The 18,544-nt window shown below is 43.2% G+C and overlaps 1 protein-coding gene across 1 annotated transcript in view; it reads left to right on the top strand.

Moving 5' to 3' along the window:
• Window positions 1–18,544, top strand: part of cntln (centlein, centrosomal protein) — an 82,074-nt gene that overhangs the window by 19,869 nt on the left and 43,661 nt on the right. Inside the window, exons 9-12 of the mRNA XM_070827952.1 lie at window positions 1,160–1,300; window positions 7,744–7,863; window positions 10,745–10,866; window positions 14,352–14,468. Of these exons, the coding sequence (XP_070684053.1) occupies window positions 1,160–1,300; window positions 7,744–7,863; window positions 10,745–10,866; window positions 14,352–14,468 (500 nt within the window). The remainder of the gene's footprint in view (window positions 1–1,159; window positions 1,301–7,743; window positions 7,864–10,744; window positions 10,867–14,351; window positions 14,469–18,544) is intronic.

Raw genomic sequence — 18,544 nt, 5'->3', positions numbered from 1 at the left:
CAAACATGTGAAGATGGAAGGTCACACTTGGACATGGACATTATAAAAGAAATACATGTGTGAGTGTATGCGTGTACAGCCTACTTCCTCTTTGGACAGGCCCTCTGCTTTATCCTTCAGTTTGTTTTTGAAGTCCCTGCTGTGTGCTGAGTTGTGCAGATGCTGCTAGACACTGGCTAATAGACACTGATAAATAGATGGGCCACGATAGCACACACACCGCAATGCTGGGAGTGGTAGAGATCTGCCCCACTGCCACATGACATATATGGTTTTTGACTTCGGCATATGAAAATGCTGTCAACATCTGTTGTCTGTCTGTTGAAACTATCATCTTGTGATTTTCTACATTTCTCTGAATTATCAATTAAAGGTGGAAATGTGGACTTCCTGCTCACCCACTAGTTTTTGGTGACTTGAATATGTCAGTGATCTGTTTGGGGGCCCGTGTCTTATTTGCAACACCACGTGCTTATGACATCATACCATTATGGGCCATTGAGGTGACTATCACTGCACTAGATGGCATCTCTTCATCCTACAGATTTCTCCTCTATACTATTGTAATTTGTAATCATAGGTGGAAATTAGAAACTACACAAAGAACCTTGCTTGCGCTTGAATTTTAAAGGCCATTTTCTGTTGTCCTGATGCTGGAAGAAAAACTTGTCTAACCTCATCTCACCTATCTTGACCGCTTCTGGATTGAAACCACAATTTGTATTTAAACTGGTGTTTTGTCTCAATTATCAATGTACATTTTAGGGTTTGGTAATATTATTAAGTAATGTAACTGCTTGTTTGTTTGTTTGGTTTTGGTTTTGGTTGAGAATGTTGGCTAGAAACCTTTAATTTAATTAATTTTAAAATTAATTTCAAAAATGTCACAGATTATGGATCATGACTTACTTTTCCTTACCTACATGATAACATTATCCTATTATATCTAACACATGTTGTACATATTGACACTAGTGTAGATTGGAACATATTATAGGAAATTATACTACATTTTTACACAAATCACAAGCAAGCCAAGCCCTTTTAACTTTGGATTCGCAATTTGTTACTTATCTCTTATTCTCTGCACCAGAGCCCTGTCTCGCTCGCACTCTCTCGTTTCTCACCCACAAACACATGCATTGTCTCTTTCTTCCAGGCAGTGGTGTCAGAACAGGTTGATACTACAGCTCAGAGGTCTAGCCCTGGTTCAGACTGGGCCTCCACCCAAGTCCCAGATCCCAAGCCAGAGGATAAGACCCTTCGACGCAGATCCACCAGTTCTGTCAGAAGACAGCAGGTAGGTTAGCACACACTACTGCTAATCATGTCAAAGACAGCACGTGGGTGAGCAGCTAACATGCCCACATTTATCCATTACCACTTTGCTCAGATTAGATCAAAGTCATAGAGAGGGGATATGAAGGAAATGGTCTGTGGAGAATCATGTGATTTATCAGACCCTGCCACTGCCAACCCTTGTCCTGAACTCCCAACACACACAAGCACACGCACGCACACGCGCACACACACGCACGCACGCACGCACACACACACACACACACACACGCACACACACCCTTGTTCCTCTGTACTTGTGAGGACATTCATTGACATAATGCAGCTGACTCTAACCTTAACCGTCCCAACTAAATGCCTAACCCCGACCCTTATCCTAAACTTAACCTAAACCTAATTCTAACCTGAACCATAATCCACAAACAGCCCTTTAAAGTTGTGAGGACTCACTCCCAAGGTCTAAAACTCAAATTGGCTCTCACAAAGAGAGCTGTACAAGTACAGTCACACACACACTCACTCACACACACACAGATGCCCCACCTACTGTGACCGGGCCGTCGTGTGCTGCTGGTTTCACGCATGCCTTGGGCTCAGGCACTGGCTAATTTACCGCTTCAGCAGTACATTATGAACAAGAAAGAAGCTTTTGATCTTCTCAGTATTCCACTCATAAGTTTGGCAGGACATGTTTCTAGATGGCCTCACTCACTCTAAAGCTGGCCTGAAGACACAATGTATGATTTATACAGCTGTCCTCATTATAGCTTCAGTTGAAGCTCTGGCAGTTATACATGCTATGTAATTAGTTTGTACAAAATAAATAAATAGTATTGACATCATTTTATGTGCTTCTCTTTTCTGGAAGCCCTAGGACACACACACACACACACACACACACAGTCTGTCTGTCTGTTGTTATGCACCTAGTATTAATTATTAAGAAAGGTACAAATTTTGAGCCTAGTGCAGATACTTTAAATTAGAGTGGGACTATAATGCATTTTTCACACAATACATTTTTAATACCTTTGAACGATGAATAAAAACATGAATCATAATCGGATTTATAAAAGTTTAAATTGGTGTGTTTAACACAGTGTGCATGTTCCATCCTTTTCAATAGAATCCAATATTGGGTTAGATTAATTGATCAAAATATCTGCCAACTAAAATAACTTACTATAACGTCACTTTTTTAGAAGTCAGCATTTTTAACCTTGTATACCTTCCTGTGAGCATATAATGCATATGGATTGCAAAAATCTGTGTTGATAGGGCACTTAGCCCTCCATGAATCTCACATCGGACACTATTTCACGATGACAAAACATAAATCCATGAGTAAGAACCTCCCGGTCCCAGCTGGGACAGCTGAGTTTCACTTGATATGTTGTTATTTTGGCCCCTAACCACACACAGACATCTATTGCATACAGAGATCAAAAGGGATTGAATCAAAATAACTTTTAATTTTCTGTATTTTGCTGACATGGAACCATTTAACTAAAAAATGTATATGTTGCATATTTGTTGAAATCAATATGTTTTTCAATTTTATTCAGCAACATATAGTATATAACACAATTTCAAATAAAAAATTGAGTATGATTAACAATGGAAAACTTGAGAGAAATTGAGTGAGGCTGTAATTAACTTCAATTCATGTTTAAAATATAATTTTAGATGTAATGATTACAAAGCAGCCATCTCTATAAGGCTACTACAGTAGGAGTGGACCGGCATTCTGCAACCAGCGAGCCATTAGCCACGTGGGACAGTAGCATGTTCATCTCTTCATCCAGTCTTTGGTTCTCACTCTCCCCACTAAGTCTAAAGAGTTATATCAGCTTTAGGTAAGAAATCATCTTATCAACTTCATAAGTCATGTTAAACCTTACTGTTGTTAAACACATGAACATTTGAGGTTTTATCACTGACTCAGGGGCAGCATGGTGGTGCAGTGGTTAGCACTGTTGCCTCACCTGGGCTTGTGTGCGTTTTCTCCAGGTTAATTGGTGACTCTAAATAGGTATGAGTGTGAGCATGACTGGTTTTCTGTCTCTATGTGTCAGCCCATTGATCTACCTCACCTCTCTGCCAATGACAGCTGGGATTGGCTGGCTACCATTGCACATAGATGTGTTACGCTTCTGAAAGGGATTTGCTTGACAAGGGTGTATTTGGCTGCAATGTCAGACTGCCATGCAAGCTTTGGTAACGCACCAGTTACCAAGAGATTTATAAAGGGAGCCATGCAGCCTGCATGCAACCTTTAATTCCTTCTTGGGACTTGTCCATTATTTTGGAGAGACTTCCAGAGTTTCCTTTTGAGCCCTTGGAGTGTTAAACGCTCCTTCTCTTAAAACTATGCTGTTGCTGGCATTGACATCAGCTAAGTGGATAAGTGAAATACATGCTTTGTCTGTGCATGCATCCTTCTTGCAATCTTCCCAGACTGTGGGAAGGGAATGTTATGCCCTAACCTTGCTTTCATTCCTAAGGTTAAGGCCTCTTACAGCTGCATACTGGAGTTGCTTGCCTTTTTCCTCCTGCCTTTTACAAAGTAGAGCAATTGGCAACCTAATTCACTCTGTCCTGTGCTAGCTTTATGCATCTAGTTGGGCAGGACTATGGGATTTAGGAATAGTAAAAACCTCTTACTATGCATCTTGGGCCTCTTCTCAGAGAGGAAAGCCCCCATCTCATTAGAATCTCTCAATCTATCATTTTGGCTTATGAAAGCTGCTGATTGCAGCGCTCGGTCCACCAGGGGCATGGCAACCTCTTGGCCCTTTTCAAGAGCATATCCGTGAATGACATTTGTGCTCCTGCAAGCTGGGCATCCCCACACATGTATTTGGTTTTACCACCATGACGTGACGGCGCTGTCTTTGGCATTCTCAGTCCATTTCTGGGTCTCATGGGCTTTGGAGCATACAAGTCGGGAGTGATCCACATCTGTCATAATGAGATACTGAGTGAGGTTTGAAAGATAACTTTTGGTTACCAGGTAAACGTAGTTCTTGAAGGACTGGATGAGATACGTATCCCACAGCTCTACCCTGATTGCCTGTGTAAGGGCATGTAGATGAAATATGCTTAACCATGTGTGGGGCCATGAGTGGTTATAAAGGAGGACATATTAGCCAGTGCAATTCAAGTGATTGGCTTGTCCCTTGACAGACGTGGTGGCTGTGGAGCTTCTGTGATTGGTCACAACAGAAGGTGCTTACTGCAGTGAGATACCTCACTCAGCTCTCAGAGAACTGGGGTTACACTAATAACCAAATATGTTTCAAAAAGTTTTGCACAGTGTCACTTTCACTCAGCCATTGCATTTGTTTGTAGGATTTCTTATAGGAGCTACACCACATCACGTTGTTTACTTACAACTTTCAGTCCTCAGTCCAGTACCTGCTCTTACATTTATCAGTTGTTTGGCAGTGTATCTTGGTCTTTTGATTTTTTTGTGCACTTTCTTAATGGATTTTTTGTGAAATGGTGTACATTTGTATTGTGTTTATGTGTGCACCCATATGTAGATGTTGATTTGTCTGTTTACGTAAATGTCTTGTCCTTTGTGTGTGTGTGTGTGTGTGTGTGTGTGTGTGTGTGTGTGTGTGTGTGTGTGTGTGTGTGTGTGTGTGTGTGTGTGTGTGTGTGTGTGTGTGTGTGTGTGTGTGTGTGTGTGTGTGTGTGTGCCCGCGTTCGCGCAATCGCCCAGGAACCTGAACAAGTTCAGCTTTGAGAGCTCCAGACGCACACATGACACGCTGCTGCAGTCATAAAGAAGCCCATTGATGACAGTGACCCCTCTCTCTGGGAAATGCAGGGGGAGAGGTGAAGGGAGGAGGGAGACAGTCGATTAAATGTTTTTTCTTTGCTTTACAGCCAGTGACACTGACCCCACAGTAAATAAGTTTTACTCTTGCTTGCATACAGACTCTGTGTAGATATGGGCCTCTCTCCTCATTTCCCTCCTACTGTATGCCCTCCTCTCCATCTGCATTGCACTCTCGTGTTTACAGAGCCATTACAGGGTGCGATGCACAGGTCAGGTCATGGCCGCCAACCAGCTGCCGAGCTGAGGTAGACAGCGGGCACATTTTTCTTTTTCTCGTGCTCTCTGCTTTTTATCTTTCAGGCCTGTCTTGTGGAGCATGAACTGCAATGTCACAACGTAGAGCTTCCCACACAAACAGAAGGCATTCATGTGTCTTCTGAACTTTCAGCAAACAGTCATCCAACTATACCAGAGAAAGCATCTGCAGCAAATCTCTGTCATTTGTCAGTGTTGCCATGTCATCTTTTTCTGTACTCCTACAGAAAAAGCACAAATCAGTTTATCTACTCTTATTCTTGCATGCAGAGGAAAACCAATGGTGGGATATTCAGCTTTCTGTCAAATAGATTCTCCCCAATATTTTTACCTAAAAACCTATATATAATCTGTCCTCAGTAAGTCTTCAAAGTTGGTCATCTTTACTTTTAAGTTTAGAGCTTTTAGTTGATTTAGCTTCCCCTTTTGGCCTCTCTGTTTCTCCCCATGCACATACAGGCTAAGCCAGTTGGCCTGCCACTCATCAGGAATATGCAGATCAATCTGCTAATTAGATGGATAGAGTCATTAAGGCTGAGTTAGAACACATGGTTGGCACCCATGCAGGCATGATAGCAGAACCGTGCACACCAGGTCACTGGAGTCAACTGTAGCCCAAGGGCACATTCCCAAACACACGAGCATACTTGGAAATCTTTGTCACAAGCAAATGATTTTTACAAACATTCATTCTGTAGTGCTAAAATTAGAATAAATGTGTTGACATAAGCGACGTAAATGTGTACTTAATATGATTCTAATTCTTAATATTTTTGTAATATCCACCCCCTTTTTGGCCAGCATTTTTAATTGGCATTAAATGAACAGTATTTGCATTCTCCAATTTCAGTTGTAGTTTTCCTTGTTCCTGGAAATGTTTGTCTCTCTCATCCAGGATTCAAGTCATGTTCCCACACTCGCGGTATTAACAGAATGATACAAAGTAAATGTTACACAGCAGGCTAAGGTGTGAGCATTTCACATAAGGACAATCTTCAGTCATGAGTTCATTAATGTTGTCGTGTTAGTCTTCTCTCTGTTTTTTCTTTTTCGTGGTGTATGTATGTTGGATGATTGTTCTTTTGTATAGCACTTTGTGATGCCTCTGCTCTTGAAAGGTGTTTTAGAAGTTAAGTAATAAACTTCTTTAGTGTTCAAAAACTTCATGCAATGAATCCTCAGTCCAGATTGTTTGGCTGCACTGTAAACAAATATGACTCTATGACAAATATGACTCTTCCTCTGCTGAGTAGGTCTTAAAGACTGTTTGCTGCCGCCAGTGGTTTATCCATGTGTAATTTCAAATGAAACAACTGGACTTTTTTTTCTATTATTATTAAAATTGTTATTAAAATTTGTAGCCAGTTTTTACCAGTGACCACAGGTGCCGTCAAATCAACCAGGCCTGAAATCTTTAGTTTTATAACTTTAACAGACAACGTAAAGTTTGTAACAGCCATAAGAACACATTTTTGATGAAAGGGGCTTATTGATCCACCATCATATTATAAACCCTCTCACACCTCCCCCTCCTCCTGTACTCCTCATCCACTTCAGCCCAAGGACTGTTGTACGTTTAGTCGCATTGCATATTTTAGCCTGCCATCTGGTCAGCCCTGCCTGGCACCATAGGGGGCCTCATATCCTCTCATATTCATATTCCTCTAGCATATTGTTCCCACTGATTTTCTACAGTGCGGCCCCAGCACTTCTCCACTTCTTTATTTATTTCAACAGAAGAGGCTGGCTAGCAAACTGCACCCCCCTCCTAATCGGCGGCTCTTCCAGTTGTCCTATCAAGTGTAACCTGGAGGCCCCTAGTAGAGCAATTAGAGCGGCCTCCCTGCCCACCTCTTGTAATGAAGCCCAGCACATTCTGGAATCTATAGCCCCTTTAGTCTCCCCTAATGGGACATCATTATTGTCAAAGAAACAATGTAAATGGAAATGAACATACTCATTAGCCAGTCGCAGGGAGAAACCTTTGCCGCTCTCAGCTTGCAACTCCCGCTTCCAAACACACACACACACACACACACACACACACACACACACACACAAAACTGAACCTCCTCCCCTCAGCTTCTGCGGACGGCTGCTCCAGCTTGCTTTATTCCTCTGGTAGCACGTTCGTTTGTGTGTGCATATGTGTGTACCGAAGAAGACAATGTGCATGTTTTTACTCAAGGTGAGAGGGGAATGGAGTGAACATGGATAATTCCATTATTGGCATTCACTCAGTGTTTCTACAGATGTTAATTGTTGCATGGGTTTGTGCCTGTGTGTGTAAGTGAATTGTGCTCAAGTTTTCATCCCAGTGCTTCATTGCTTACCTGTCCCAGGTTGCTCCTGTGCAGCGGTCCAGGTCTCTGTCCCCAGCCAGCAGTGTGGAGATGGGTAATGGGAGGAGAAGAGGAGCAGAACAGAGGATTCAAGACCTCGAGGAGCTGTTGCAGTTGAAGGTAACCAGCAAACATAGATGAATACACATAATATCCTCTCACCTTCTCTTGCCTACGTGAATTTATTAATCCCCAACTCTTCTTTATGATTTAGTCTAACCGTATGTTCTTTATTTCCTGCAGCCCACAACACCCTCTTTGCCTTTTCTGTCTCTCTCAAAGTTTTCCCCACATAGTGGTAGCTGTTGACTGCCAGTAACTTTGAACTACTTAAAGGTATTGTTTGCTGAACAAGGCACATTCAATGGCATAGTGGTGTCCAGCTGATAGTGTGGGGCACAACACATGCCTAATGGAGCTGCTTGTTGCTCTAGCCACTATTTCACATATGATTGCTGCTATCAGCTGCTGGGTTGTAGGAGGGTCTGCACTCTGCAGCACTGTAACAGTCACAGTCTCCAAAGGGTTCAATTGCACTAGTGCTGCCATTGCCTCCTCCATGACCTTCTCTTACGGTTTCTTTCACACACTACGTGTGTGTGTGTGTGTGTGTGTGTGTGTGTGTGTGTGTGTGTGTGTGTGTGTGTGTGTGTGTGTGTGTGTGTGTGTGTGTGTGTGTGTGTGTGTGCGCAAACAGAACGTGCGTAGGCAGTGAAGCAGCAGGAGAGAAGTTACTCTGGTGAAAGTGGATGCAGCAGGGTTTTTTTTTCCCTTAAATGAATCAGCTTTATTGGTCTTTTAACCTTCACTTGCTCTATGACGTCTTTCTCCCACTATTCTTCATTCCCATGTCTTTTTTCCCGCGTTCAAATTGACTGCAAGGAAAATACACATAATTTTCACCTCCCCCTATGTTTTGTTTAAGGTCTCAAAATTTGACTGTCTTGCTCAGTAGAGTATGTTTTCTACTGGAATTGTCTTTTTTTATTTGGACTTTCGCCTACAGCTGTCCTCCTTGTTGCCTTTCTTTATCCTCTCCATCTTTCAGGCTGACCAGTGAGTGTGTGATAATGCAGAGGTCATCTCCCTTTGAGCACAATCCCAGGAACACATTAGGCATCATTTTCTTGTCAGATCTGAAGTGTCTGAATTACATCACTGGCAGACACCTAGGCAGACAGTAATGCTCAACGTAGATTCAGAGGACATGCATGACTGTCTTAGTTAATGGTGCCATTTACTTGTCTGCCAGTTCAGGGGCATTTAGCAAAGGTAAGCACAGAACAACTGTGATTGGCAACTCAAATCTGTGACTACATTAATGAGGGCATTAGTTCAGAGCATGATTTAGTGGTTATGTCCTTTGCTTGGATCTGGCATTGAACCACATGCCTTCTGTCCACATACAGTTTCGACCTCACCTCTAGCATCTTACAGTACAGTACTTCACTCTGTCCTGTCCGTTGTTCTTCAGTTGATCTTATCCAATTCTTTCCAATAGAATGCCTTTCAAATTGGGCACGCTAGCCTGTACCATTGACATGTTGACCTTAGCAGCTAACAGCAGCAGACAAACAAACAATTCTCATAATAATGGCCCTTTTTTTCTTCTGCACACTTTCAAGTAAACAGTAGCTGTTGCTGTGTAATTATTTTTCAGCTTGAGAACGTCCACAGATGTGTATGCTGGCTGAGTAAGGGGGTGTATTGATCGGTGGGCAAGGGTCTGTGGCCTGATGACCAGAGCTGGGCTGCCCAGGGGAAGCTCTATAAGGAGCCTTGGAAGCCATGATGTGGTTAATGCCCTGCCACTTGCTCCATCCTGCCCCCCCCCACACTCCTCCATCAGTCAGCCTCAACCCCTCTGTGTCCTCCCCCAGCTCTGGGTTCCACCAGTTAACACTGCCCTGGTCTGGCCCCTTTCATTAGAGCCTTGTTTTTGAGAGGTTGGGGGCAGCATGAAGGGGCCGAGGATGTCTTGCAGATGTCCTCTGTGAATAATCCGCACTAGGGAAAATCCATACTTGTCACATTGGCAGTGTGAATGTGCATCGTGTGTGTGCGAACACCCGTTGTGTGTCCGGTACATGTTTGTGTGCTCTCTCTGTTCTCTTTGTCCTTGTTAATAATAACAGGGCTGAGGGCTCGCATTTCCCTCTCTGCAGGGCAGCCGTGTCATATCAGCAGTAAACAAGCTCCTTCCCTTCAGAAAGCGCTCGACAACTCTCCCTAGCCCTGGCCACTCAAGCAGAAACCTGTCCTGCACTCTTGCTTTCACTTTCTCTTTTGCTTTGCTCTCTCTTTCTTCTCTTTCTAATTTATCTGTTCTCTCTCTTTCTCCTTCCTCTCTTTTCATCAGCTGCCTTTCTCTCTTCCTTTGCTCTCTTTCCACCTCTGTTTGTCCTGCCTGTTGAAAGTGTTTTCTCCATCGCCCTCACTGTTAAGGTCAGTGTGATGGGAAGGAGGGGTGCCCCTGACAAGAAAAATCTATATGTTGTCTTCTCTTACTCCTTCCTTAAAGCTAGAGCCCAATCTTGCTGTGTTTTAATAGCTGTCAACAACAGTGTCAGTAGAAACCCACTGATACAACCCCCACAACACAACATGTGCTGGTCATCATTTGGAACTCCAGGGAGTAAGTTTCTCTGCTGGTTGAAGAGTGTGTCTGTGGTGTGCGTGTGTGTATGCGTGTCTGCCTGGTGTTCTGTGGCCACGTTGACTCGTCATGTAAATGCCGTCCTTTAATGATGTCTCAGTTGCGCAGTGAGAGTGGAAGCACTTGTCAGGGAGCAAGGCGAAGAGAGAAAAGAATCTGAACCTGCTGCTTTCTGTCAGGCAAAGGTGTTTCAGAAGTAGACCAGTTTAAATATGCAGACAGTGAGGGGCCTTTTTCAGTTTCCCTGCCACACCGCTGTGCCAGTGTACATCAAGCTGCCTCCCAAGTTATGTTTCATTTGACATGTACAACTTTTGGAAAAAATCTTGTCACTGTACCTTACAGATGGAAGAGAATGAAACGCTGAGGAGAGCTCATGATAAACGCCGTGAACGCCTGTGTCTGATTCAGACCAACTACAAGACAGTCAAAGACCAGCTGAAAGAAATGGAGAAATCAAATGGCTTGTGAGTACACGATTTAATGTTCAGTAACAATATCTTCTCACACAACGCATTCGAGAAACGTGAAAAATCCAATATTGTGCTCATATAAAATGCACAGGAACTGTGGGTGTACACACAGTACATCCATAAAACACAGATGATGTGTTTATACAGAAAGTGAGGTGGCTATTGGATAATTTCTAGTTCCACCCAGGAGCAGTCAGTTAAAGATGTCTCAAAGCACATAACTCACTCTGCCTTATGTTAAAAGCCCTTGTGAAATGCCACAACCCTCTGAAACCAATGCTGTCTGCATGTTGTCTGACAAGACCTGAGAGGGGGATTTGGGAAAATGGGAGAAATTCCTTCCTTTGGCTTTGAAAAAGCTCAGAGGTTTTAAGCCCAGTCAATTTGGGCCGTTTTGTGCCAAGTGTGTGTGCGCTACTGCGTCTCTTCTCCCTCAGCTTTCATTAGGATGTGAGAACCAGAGGCAGGAGGTGTCTGGTCCTGGGGGTGCAAGGTGTTTGAGTAGGCCTGTGGAGGCAGGAGGAGGAGAGAGGGCCATTTCCTGCTTCGACCTGTTATCTTCACCAGAAACCACAGGATTTTTACACAAAGTGGGAAATTTGCTGGAAAATGGCATTAATATAATGGCCTTGTTCTCTCCATTGTCTCCCTTGGTCCTTTCCCATTTTTTCTGTCTCTGTTTCTTCTCTCCAACAGCGTCACTGAGTCCAATCTAGAATGTAACTAAAGGTGCATATGTTTGGTGGCCGCGCGGGAGCAAAGTGTTGACCCCGTCAGCTGTTTTCTCTCCGGGTTAATTAAAGAAAACAGCAGTGCAATGTGAGCCCGTGTGAAAGTGGAGTGAGAGAGAGAGCGTGTTCAGCGCAAGGCTCGACTCGGCTCATGTCAGCTCAGCGCGGCTCAACAGCATGTGTCTGAGACAGTGGGAACAAAGACAGAAAGATGTAGAGAGAGAGAGAACTCTCAGTCAACACCAGTTGTGCCGCCATTATACATTTCAATAGGTTATCAATGAAATGTTCTGTCTGGTAAATTGTTTATATAATAAGACAAACGCGACTGTGGTTAAGAGTAAAGAGCTCCTGTAAAAAGACTAATAATAATCCCTAATAAGTTTGTAGTATCACTGTCAGTGTATCTGTATTTGATGACTGATCTGACATAAAATTGATGCAATAGGCAGCTTTGCCCTTTTCAGTCAGAGCCCTCCATGGCACCAGCCAGTCACTCAATGTTATGATCCTGGCATTCATTTGGCATTAAGCCCCATCCTTAAATAGCTGTTAAACCCACTGGGGTAATGCCAGCCTGAATGAGAGACAATAGAAAATGACTTAAATACTCCCATTAGTGCTGGGAAATCAGGGCCCTAACAAGTCAGTGGGGATAGGCGTCGAGTCTCATTGCATTTCGAGCTTGTTAGGGATTTCCCTGTAGCTTCCATGCTGTGTTGTTGCCTTTTTGGAAAGATGCGGGGGGTCGTTTTTGTTCCCCTTTTGTGTGCAGGACCAAAAGATAAGACTGCAACGTGTATCCCTCCTTACCTGCCACACACACATGCCTGTACTTACAAATGCTTCAGTTTATATATACAGTTTATGCCAAATATAGATTAGTGTTATGCCCTCCAGACTTTTGTTTCCCTCACATCAATTTTCACCTCTCATCAGCAGAACAAGGTATTAAATTAGACAATCGGTTGCTGTATGGCAAGTTGCTGAGTGACGTCACCAGTGCGTGTGATAACCAGTCCCGCCTAGGATAGAACTACCAGCCAATCACAAGGCAGATGAAGAGTCCATTGGCTCATCAGCATGCAGGCCATGTGCAGCTGGCCAGTCCCAGTGAAACCACCCTGCCATTCACCATTACCACCATATTTTCCCAAAATGGCATGAAGGAGAGGGGAGAAAAAGCCAACTTCTTATTTATATTAGAGAAGGGAAAAAGTTTTTTAATCAGACTGGGGATGATGGGGGTGAGCAAATAAAATTAAAGGTTATTAAAGCATCCGTACTCTGATCAAAGTTGCGCCCATAAACAGATTCCCCCTGAATCAGAGCAATTAGCCGCAGCGGCGTGGAAAAGTTCTCTCTATTTCCTCCTGCTTAATAATGGAAACTAGGATACCATAGGGGAGGAAGCACTGAGGCCTGAAGAAGATAGCTCTCTCATGGCTGCATGTTCAACAGCTTTTAGGCCCATTGTAAACAAATTAAAATGTATAAAGCTTTACTGTGACTTAATAAAGCTTCATAGACCTTTCATAAGGAATGCAGTTGATACACTATATACCTAAAAATCACACATAGAGAATTAAATCAGAGCTGTGGGTAAAATATCATGTACTTTTACAGCTCCAGGCAGTGATAGTTTAGGGTGAATTGGCTGTTTGCTTGCAGTAGAATGAGTAAAATTGTATCAGTCTCTGTGACTATACAGTGAGATTATCCGTTAAGTAGCTTTGCACTCTGGGAAACGAATCCAAGCCCAGATAGCCCATATATACACTTACACACGCATACACTACGAAGAAGTTCAAGGGCTCCAAATTGCTCACAGGGGCGTTAGCAGTATTAAATGAAAACATTTGCTGTTCCTCAGTAGCCTCCAACTCCCAGGCACCAGGGTTTAACTAGTATTAGCGTAGCGTGGCTGTGTCTACATAGCCAATAATGACCACGAGAAAAGGAGCCCTCCGCAATAGCAGTGACCCTCACAATCCATTTCCACACCTCCACCTCATTGATTGAGTAAAAATGAGAAACTGTAAAATGTGTGTCTGTGCATACGAGTGTCTGTGTAACAAAAATAGTATTTTCTTCTCGTCCGCTATTTTTGCAATCTGTGGATTTCTCACTGGAATCCATTTTAGTTTGCAAATGAAAGGCTAATTGGAACTGAATGTGTTTGGCTAAGACTGATTGATGAGTTGAGTGTGTGCAGGGATGCATTTGGGGGTAGTGGGGACAGTATGTATGTGTGAGGTGATGGGGAAATTCAACGGAGAGGGCAGCTACTGAGCACAAAGTGTCATTAAGTATTCATAAGTGAGGTGTAGACATTTGAATGACCTCGTTTGCGAGTGTGTTTTGCCATTATTTACATTTGCATGGCACACAGGGAATGGTCCATCGCCCTGCCACACGGGCAGTGCCCTGGGCTTTAACAAACATGCATACGTGTGTACATGATTTGCCACTGAAATGTCAAAGTCAAGGCTGCTCATTTGAATACTGCTAAAGATGGCTGAATAACTAAACCAGAGTGAGTCTAAGGGGCCTTGTTACCCCATGTGAATTGGCCAGAGGCAGCAAGGTGGTGTACAGTACCAACCATTTTCCCTTGTTAGTATGTGTGCTTTCCTTTTGTGTTTGTGTGCCATAAGTGAGGCTATGTGTTCAATTTATATGTATGCCTTTTCTTGCCTCTACCTTTGTTTTCTTATATATTGTGTGTGTGTGTGTGTGTGTGTCTAGGCCAGGTGGAAGGATACAGCGTGCAGAACCATGGCAGCTAAGACAAGAAAACAGTGATGCAGTGTGGAATGAGCTGGCCTATTTGAAAAACCTCACCAGGAAACTCTCCATTGAAAAGTAAGTCACCTGCTGTCAAAGTTGCCTGGCTGAAACACACCAGCACTGGACGTTCGTTTAAAGCTGTCTTCTTCTCTCTTGCACGTGTGCACACGTACAACACACATCCCTGCCCACTGTCCCCTCTTGTTTGTGGGTGTTAAAATTTGAGTGTGCCCTTCCCAACTTCACAGCATCCACCTAGCCCTCCACATCATTACCAGACAGCAGGGGCCAAAGCAAGATCATTAGACTCTGTGCTCATTTGTAAAATTGGCTGCCCAAAAATTCACACATTAAAGTGCAGGAAGTAAAATCACATTATGATAATCCCCGGCTGTGTCTTTGTGAAATAACTGCATTTTTAATGGAACATTTATGCCAAACTGTTGTCCTGTTGCTAGTGTTATCAAGTTAGTGTCAATAAGATAATTTACATACCCATAGTCTGTAAGCTGTGGCCGTGTTGTTAGCTCAAATGTTGACCTAGAGTTTGGTGACTTTTTTTAATCAGAATGTAACTTTTCTACGATAGGTGCTTTTCTTTTCTTTTCTTCCTGCGTTACTCAGTTTTTCCTTCTCTCGTTCTGCCTGTCTTTCCTCCTGTTTTTGTCTTTTTGTCTGTGTCTGGGTGTAGTAAAGCCATTGTCTTGTTTGATCTAAAGAAGGCCCCTGTAACCTTACCACTAACACTGACCCTCTATGATGCTACACAAAGCTTGGCCTAAAGCCACAGTCTTCCTCTCTCCTATCTCCCCGAGCCTTCACCTCTCCTCACCTCTTCTCTCCTCTATCCTCTGCGTCTATACCCTCCTCTTCCCCTCTTCCTACACGTCTTCCCAGTTGCCTCCCTCCGGCCCTCTGCGATGCTGCAGTAGGCTGAGGCCAGAATTCTGGTACTTGCCCTCCACCCCCTCTACTGCTTTCCCCTCTGCTCACCCCCCTGCCCTGTCCTCCTAATCCCAGCTGAGCTCATTATGATATAGCCCGGCTGCCTCTCTCCAAGCCTGAGCTGTCCGAGCTAATTACAGGCTAGCAGCCCTAGTGCCGCCGATGCTGCCTGTTAAGGGATGTCCATCCGCCTGCCTGCCTGCCTGGCCACGACTAGAGCTGAGCAGAGCTGTGCTCTGGATGGTCTGGGGGTGGGGTGTGGGGGGGGACGAGCAGGCTACAGTGAACACGCGGGGTCCTTGGAACTGACCTGCGAGGGAAACCACGAGGGATGGAGAGCGGTTGGCCTCTTTCCTAGCTGTGTAACTGGGCTGTCCTCCGGGGTTAGTGTTGATCCCCTTCATGTGCCCCTGACCAGCTCCACCTCATCTCCTCCATTCCCGCCCCCAAGGCCCCTCCTTACCCCGTTGGCTGGTGCAAAGTAAACTTGGCTGGGGTCTTTAAACTTGCACTTTCGAAAAACTCTCCGTTCCAGGGCATGCATCTGCACACACGCATAGCTCAGTGTGTTAAGCTAAGCGAAATCGTATTGCCCATCTCTATTCCACACCTCGCTTTCTTCCATACCTGTTAGGAGAAGGAGTGAACAGACAGGGTTGTTGGGACTATGGACGAAGCCAGCTTAACCAAACAGCTTTACTTCCCCGCAATGCAAATTTCTGTTGAGAGGCAACAGAGAAGGCAAAAGTGTGTCCATCATAGTACAACATGAGTGGAAACATAACTGCCAGGAAACTCTGGGGGCAAGTAGTTGCAGCTTGTGGTTCCGTTGACCGTATTATAATGATTGTGCTTGTGAAGGTTATGCTAGATAAGTGTTAGCAATGATCCACTAATGGCTAATTAACTCCTGGCAGCTGAAAAATTTAGGGCCAAATAAAGGCCCCTAATAAAGCTTTAAATTCCTAGTGGCAGGCTTTAGAGGAGTCTCTCTTTAAACTCTCCATTCGTCTCTCATTCACTCTTCCTCATTGTCATGATACTGTGCACAGATGCTGTCTATCACCTCCTTCAAAAACAGCTCTTGTAAAACACTGTCTTGAGGCCCAAATGACCATTTCCCAGAATGAATATTGCTGGGATAACTCTCGCACAGTGGGTCCCCACAGTGTTAAGAGAAGGTTATGAAGCCCTGCACCCCTTCCCCCCAATCGCTGCACTTGAATTAGAGGTTGAGCAAGAAGGTGAAACAGGTCTATTTCTCTGCTCATTTAGATGATTTACTAAGGACGCAGTAAAGAACAATTAGCTAGTTCTTTGACAACTTTTATTTAAAATACCGTGGAACCCACACCAGGAATTATTAGCAGGATAGTTTCTAATGCCACGTTGGCTATGTTTACATGCACACTAATATTCCACTATTATTTTGAATATCCTTTTGGATAGAATTATGCCTTATGCCGTATTTTACGATTAAGATATGTGGGATATAGTGATAACTGAGCCCAGTTATGTGCATGCTTGCAGAGCTGATCCTACTGAGTAATGTTTCAAACTAATAGCCACACTCAATATGTTTCATTTCACTGATTAGTGGAATAACTTGGCAGCATGTCATATGCAGAGTTAAGATTTTCACTTACAATAAAATAAAAAATTCCAGACAGATTTGATGGAGCCCAGTTCTCCACTGCTTTATTCCAAAAGATTTGACTGGATGAACTTGGAATCTCTGTGTTAAAGTTTATCTGTTTGGTGTGTAGAAGAAGATGTAATTTACCAATAAATCCTGACCGGTCATCCTGACAGGTTAATTAACAAATAGCAATAAATAATGCATTTACCTGCTGTGCTGCCATACATAAAAGTACCCATTCTGAATTTAGAGATGCATGTGTTGTTCTTGCTGCTGTGTGATGATCACCACCAAGGAATGAAAGAGTGAGGTTATGTTGTCTCTGAATATTGTAAATAAATGCATATTATTTGGTTAGTATATTTGAAATAGACATGCACTACATGTCCAAAGGTGTGTGGACACCAGAACATTACACCTGTTATAGTAATTATTGAACATCTCATTGTGAAACCACAGGCATTAACATGGAAATGACCCTTCTATGTTATTTCCAGCCTCCGCTCCTCTGGGAAAACTCTCCAGCTGTTCCATCCATCATAGAGCTAGATATTTATTCATGACAAACTTTTAAAATTGAGTAACCAAGTTGAATTTTTCTAAAACACTTCATGTATTGATGCTAGCCATCGGATGTCTTCAACTTTTCTTGATAGTATTGGACTGCCTGGTTGCATTCATTATTTAGTCAGCAAACAATCCTACAAAAATAGCCTCTCCTTTATGTAATCATGTGATTATGCACTAACAGAATCTGACAGAAATCTGACACGAGGACCCATCTCTCAACATTTAACCAGTTTAAAATATCTTTCAGATGCATGCTGGGGTGCTTTAAGGCAAAAGACGCAGACAAATAAACATGTCGACACCAAGGATGATATTTGATTGAGATTTCCTTCTGGTTGTAGTAGATGGTTGGCATGCAGCTACGGGCAGGGTGGGCTAGAAAATTCGCAGTGGGATCATTCTGTCTGCCTCATTATGCATCTGTCTGCAGCACTCCATGTCCATGCTTGTTAATTGTTGTTAAAGGTCTGTTGGTGAAAAGAGGCAGGGATTATTTAGGCCCCATAAACAGAATAAACACATGTAGTGAACCCTCAGACTTAAGATGCTATACTCAGACGACATCAAAGCATAAATTAGCTAGCGATTACTGGGGAAAAAGCCTTTGAGATCATTTGCACTGCAGCAGCAGTGAAAGCTCCTCTATAGAGAGTGACCATTATGGACGTGAACCTCCCCAGTAAGCGACGTTGACTCTAATTAAGTTTAATAAAGTTTACCCTGATGTTCCTCATATTCCTCTATTTCTTTTCGTTTCATCTTGATTTGCTAAAAGGTATTAGAAGTAATGAGAGTCTTTTGCCCCCTGGACCAGGGCTTAGTTGGAGGAGGGACACATTTGCTCACACAAACACATGCACACACACACATACTAACAGAATGTTTTATGCATGTTTTTTAAATCAGACAACTAAGGTTTTTCCTTCATTAATTATTTGCTAAATTAATTATTGTGTAAAAAAAAAAAAAAAAAGCTAGTTTACACTTACTAATTATA

Source organism: Pempheris klunzingeri, chromosome 3, assembly GCF_042242105.1.
Source record: "Pempheris klunzingeri isolate RE-2024b chromosome 3, fPemKlu1.hap1, whole genome shotgun sequence".
Taxonomy (NCBI): domain Eukaryota; kingdom Metazoa; phylum Chordata; class Actinopteri; order Acropomatiformes; family Pempheridae; genus Pempheris; species Pempheris klunzingeri.
Note: the sequence above shows the minus strand (reverse complement) of the source record. Positions and strands in the feature narration are given on the sequence as shown.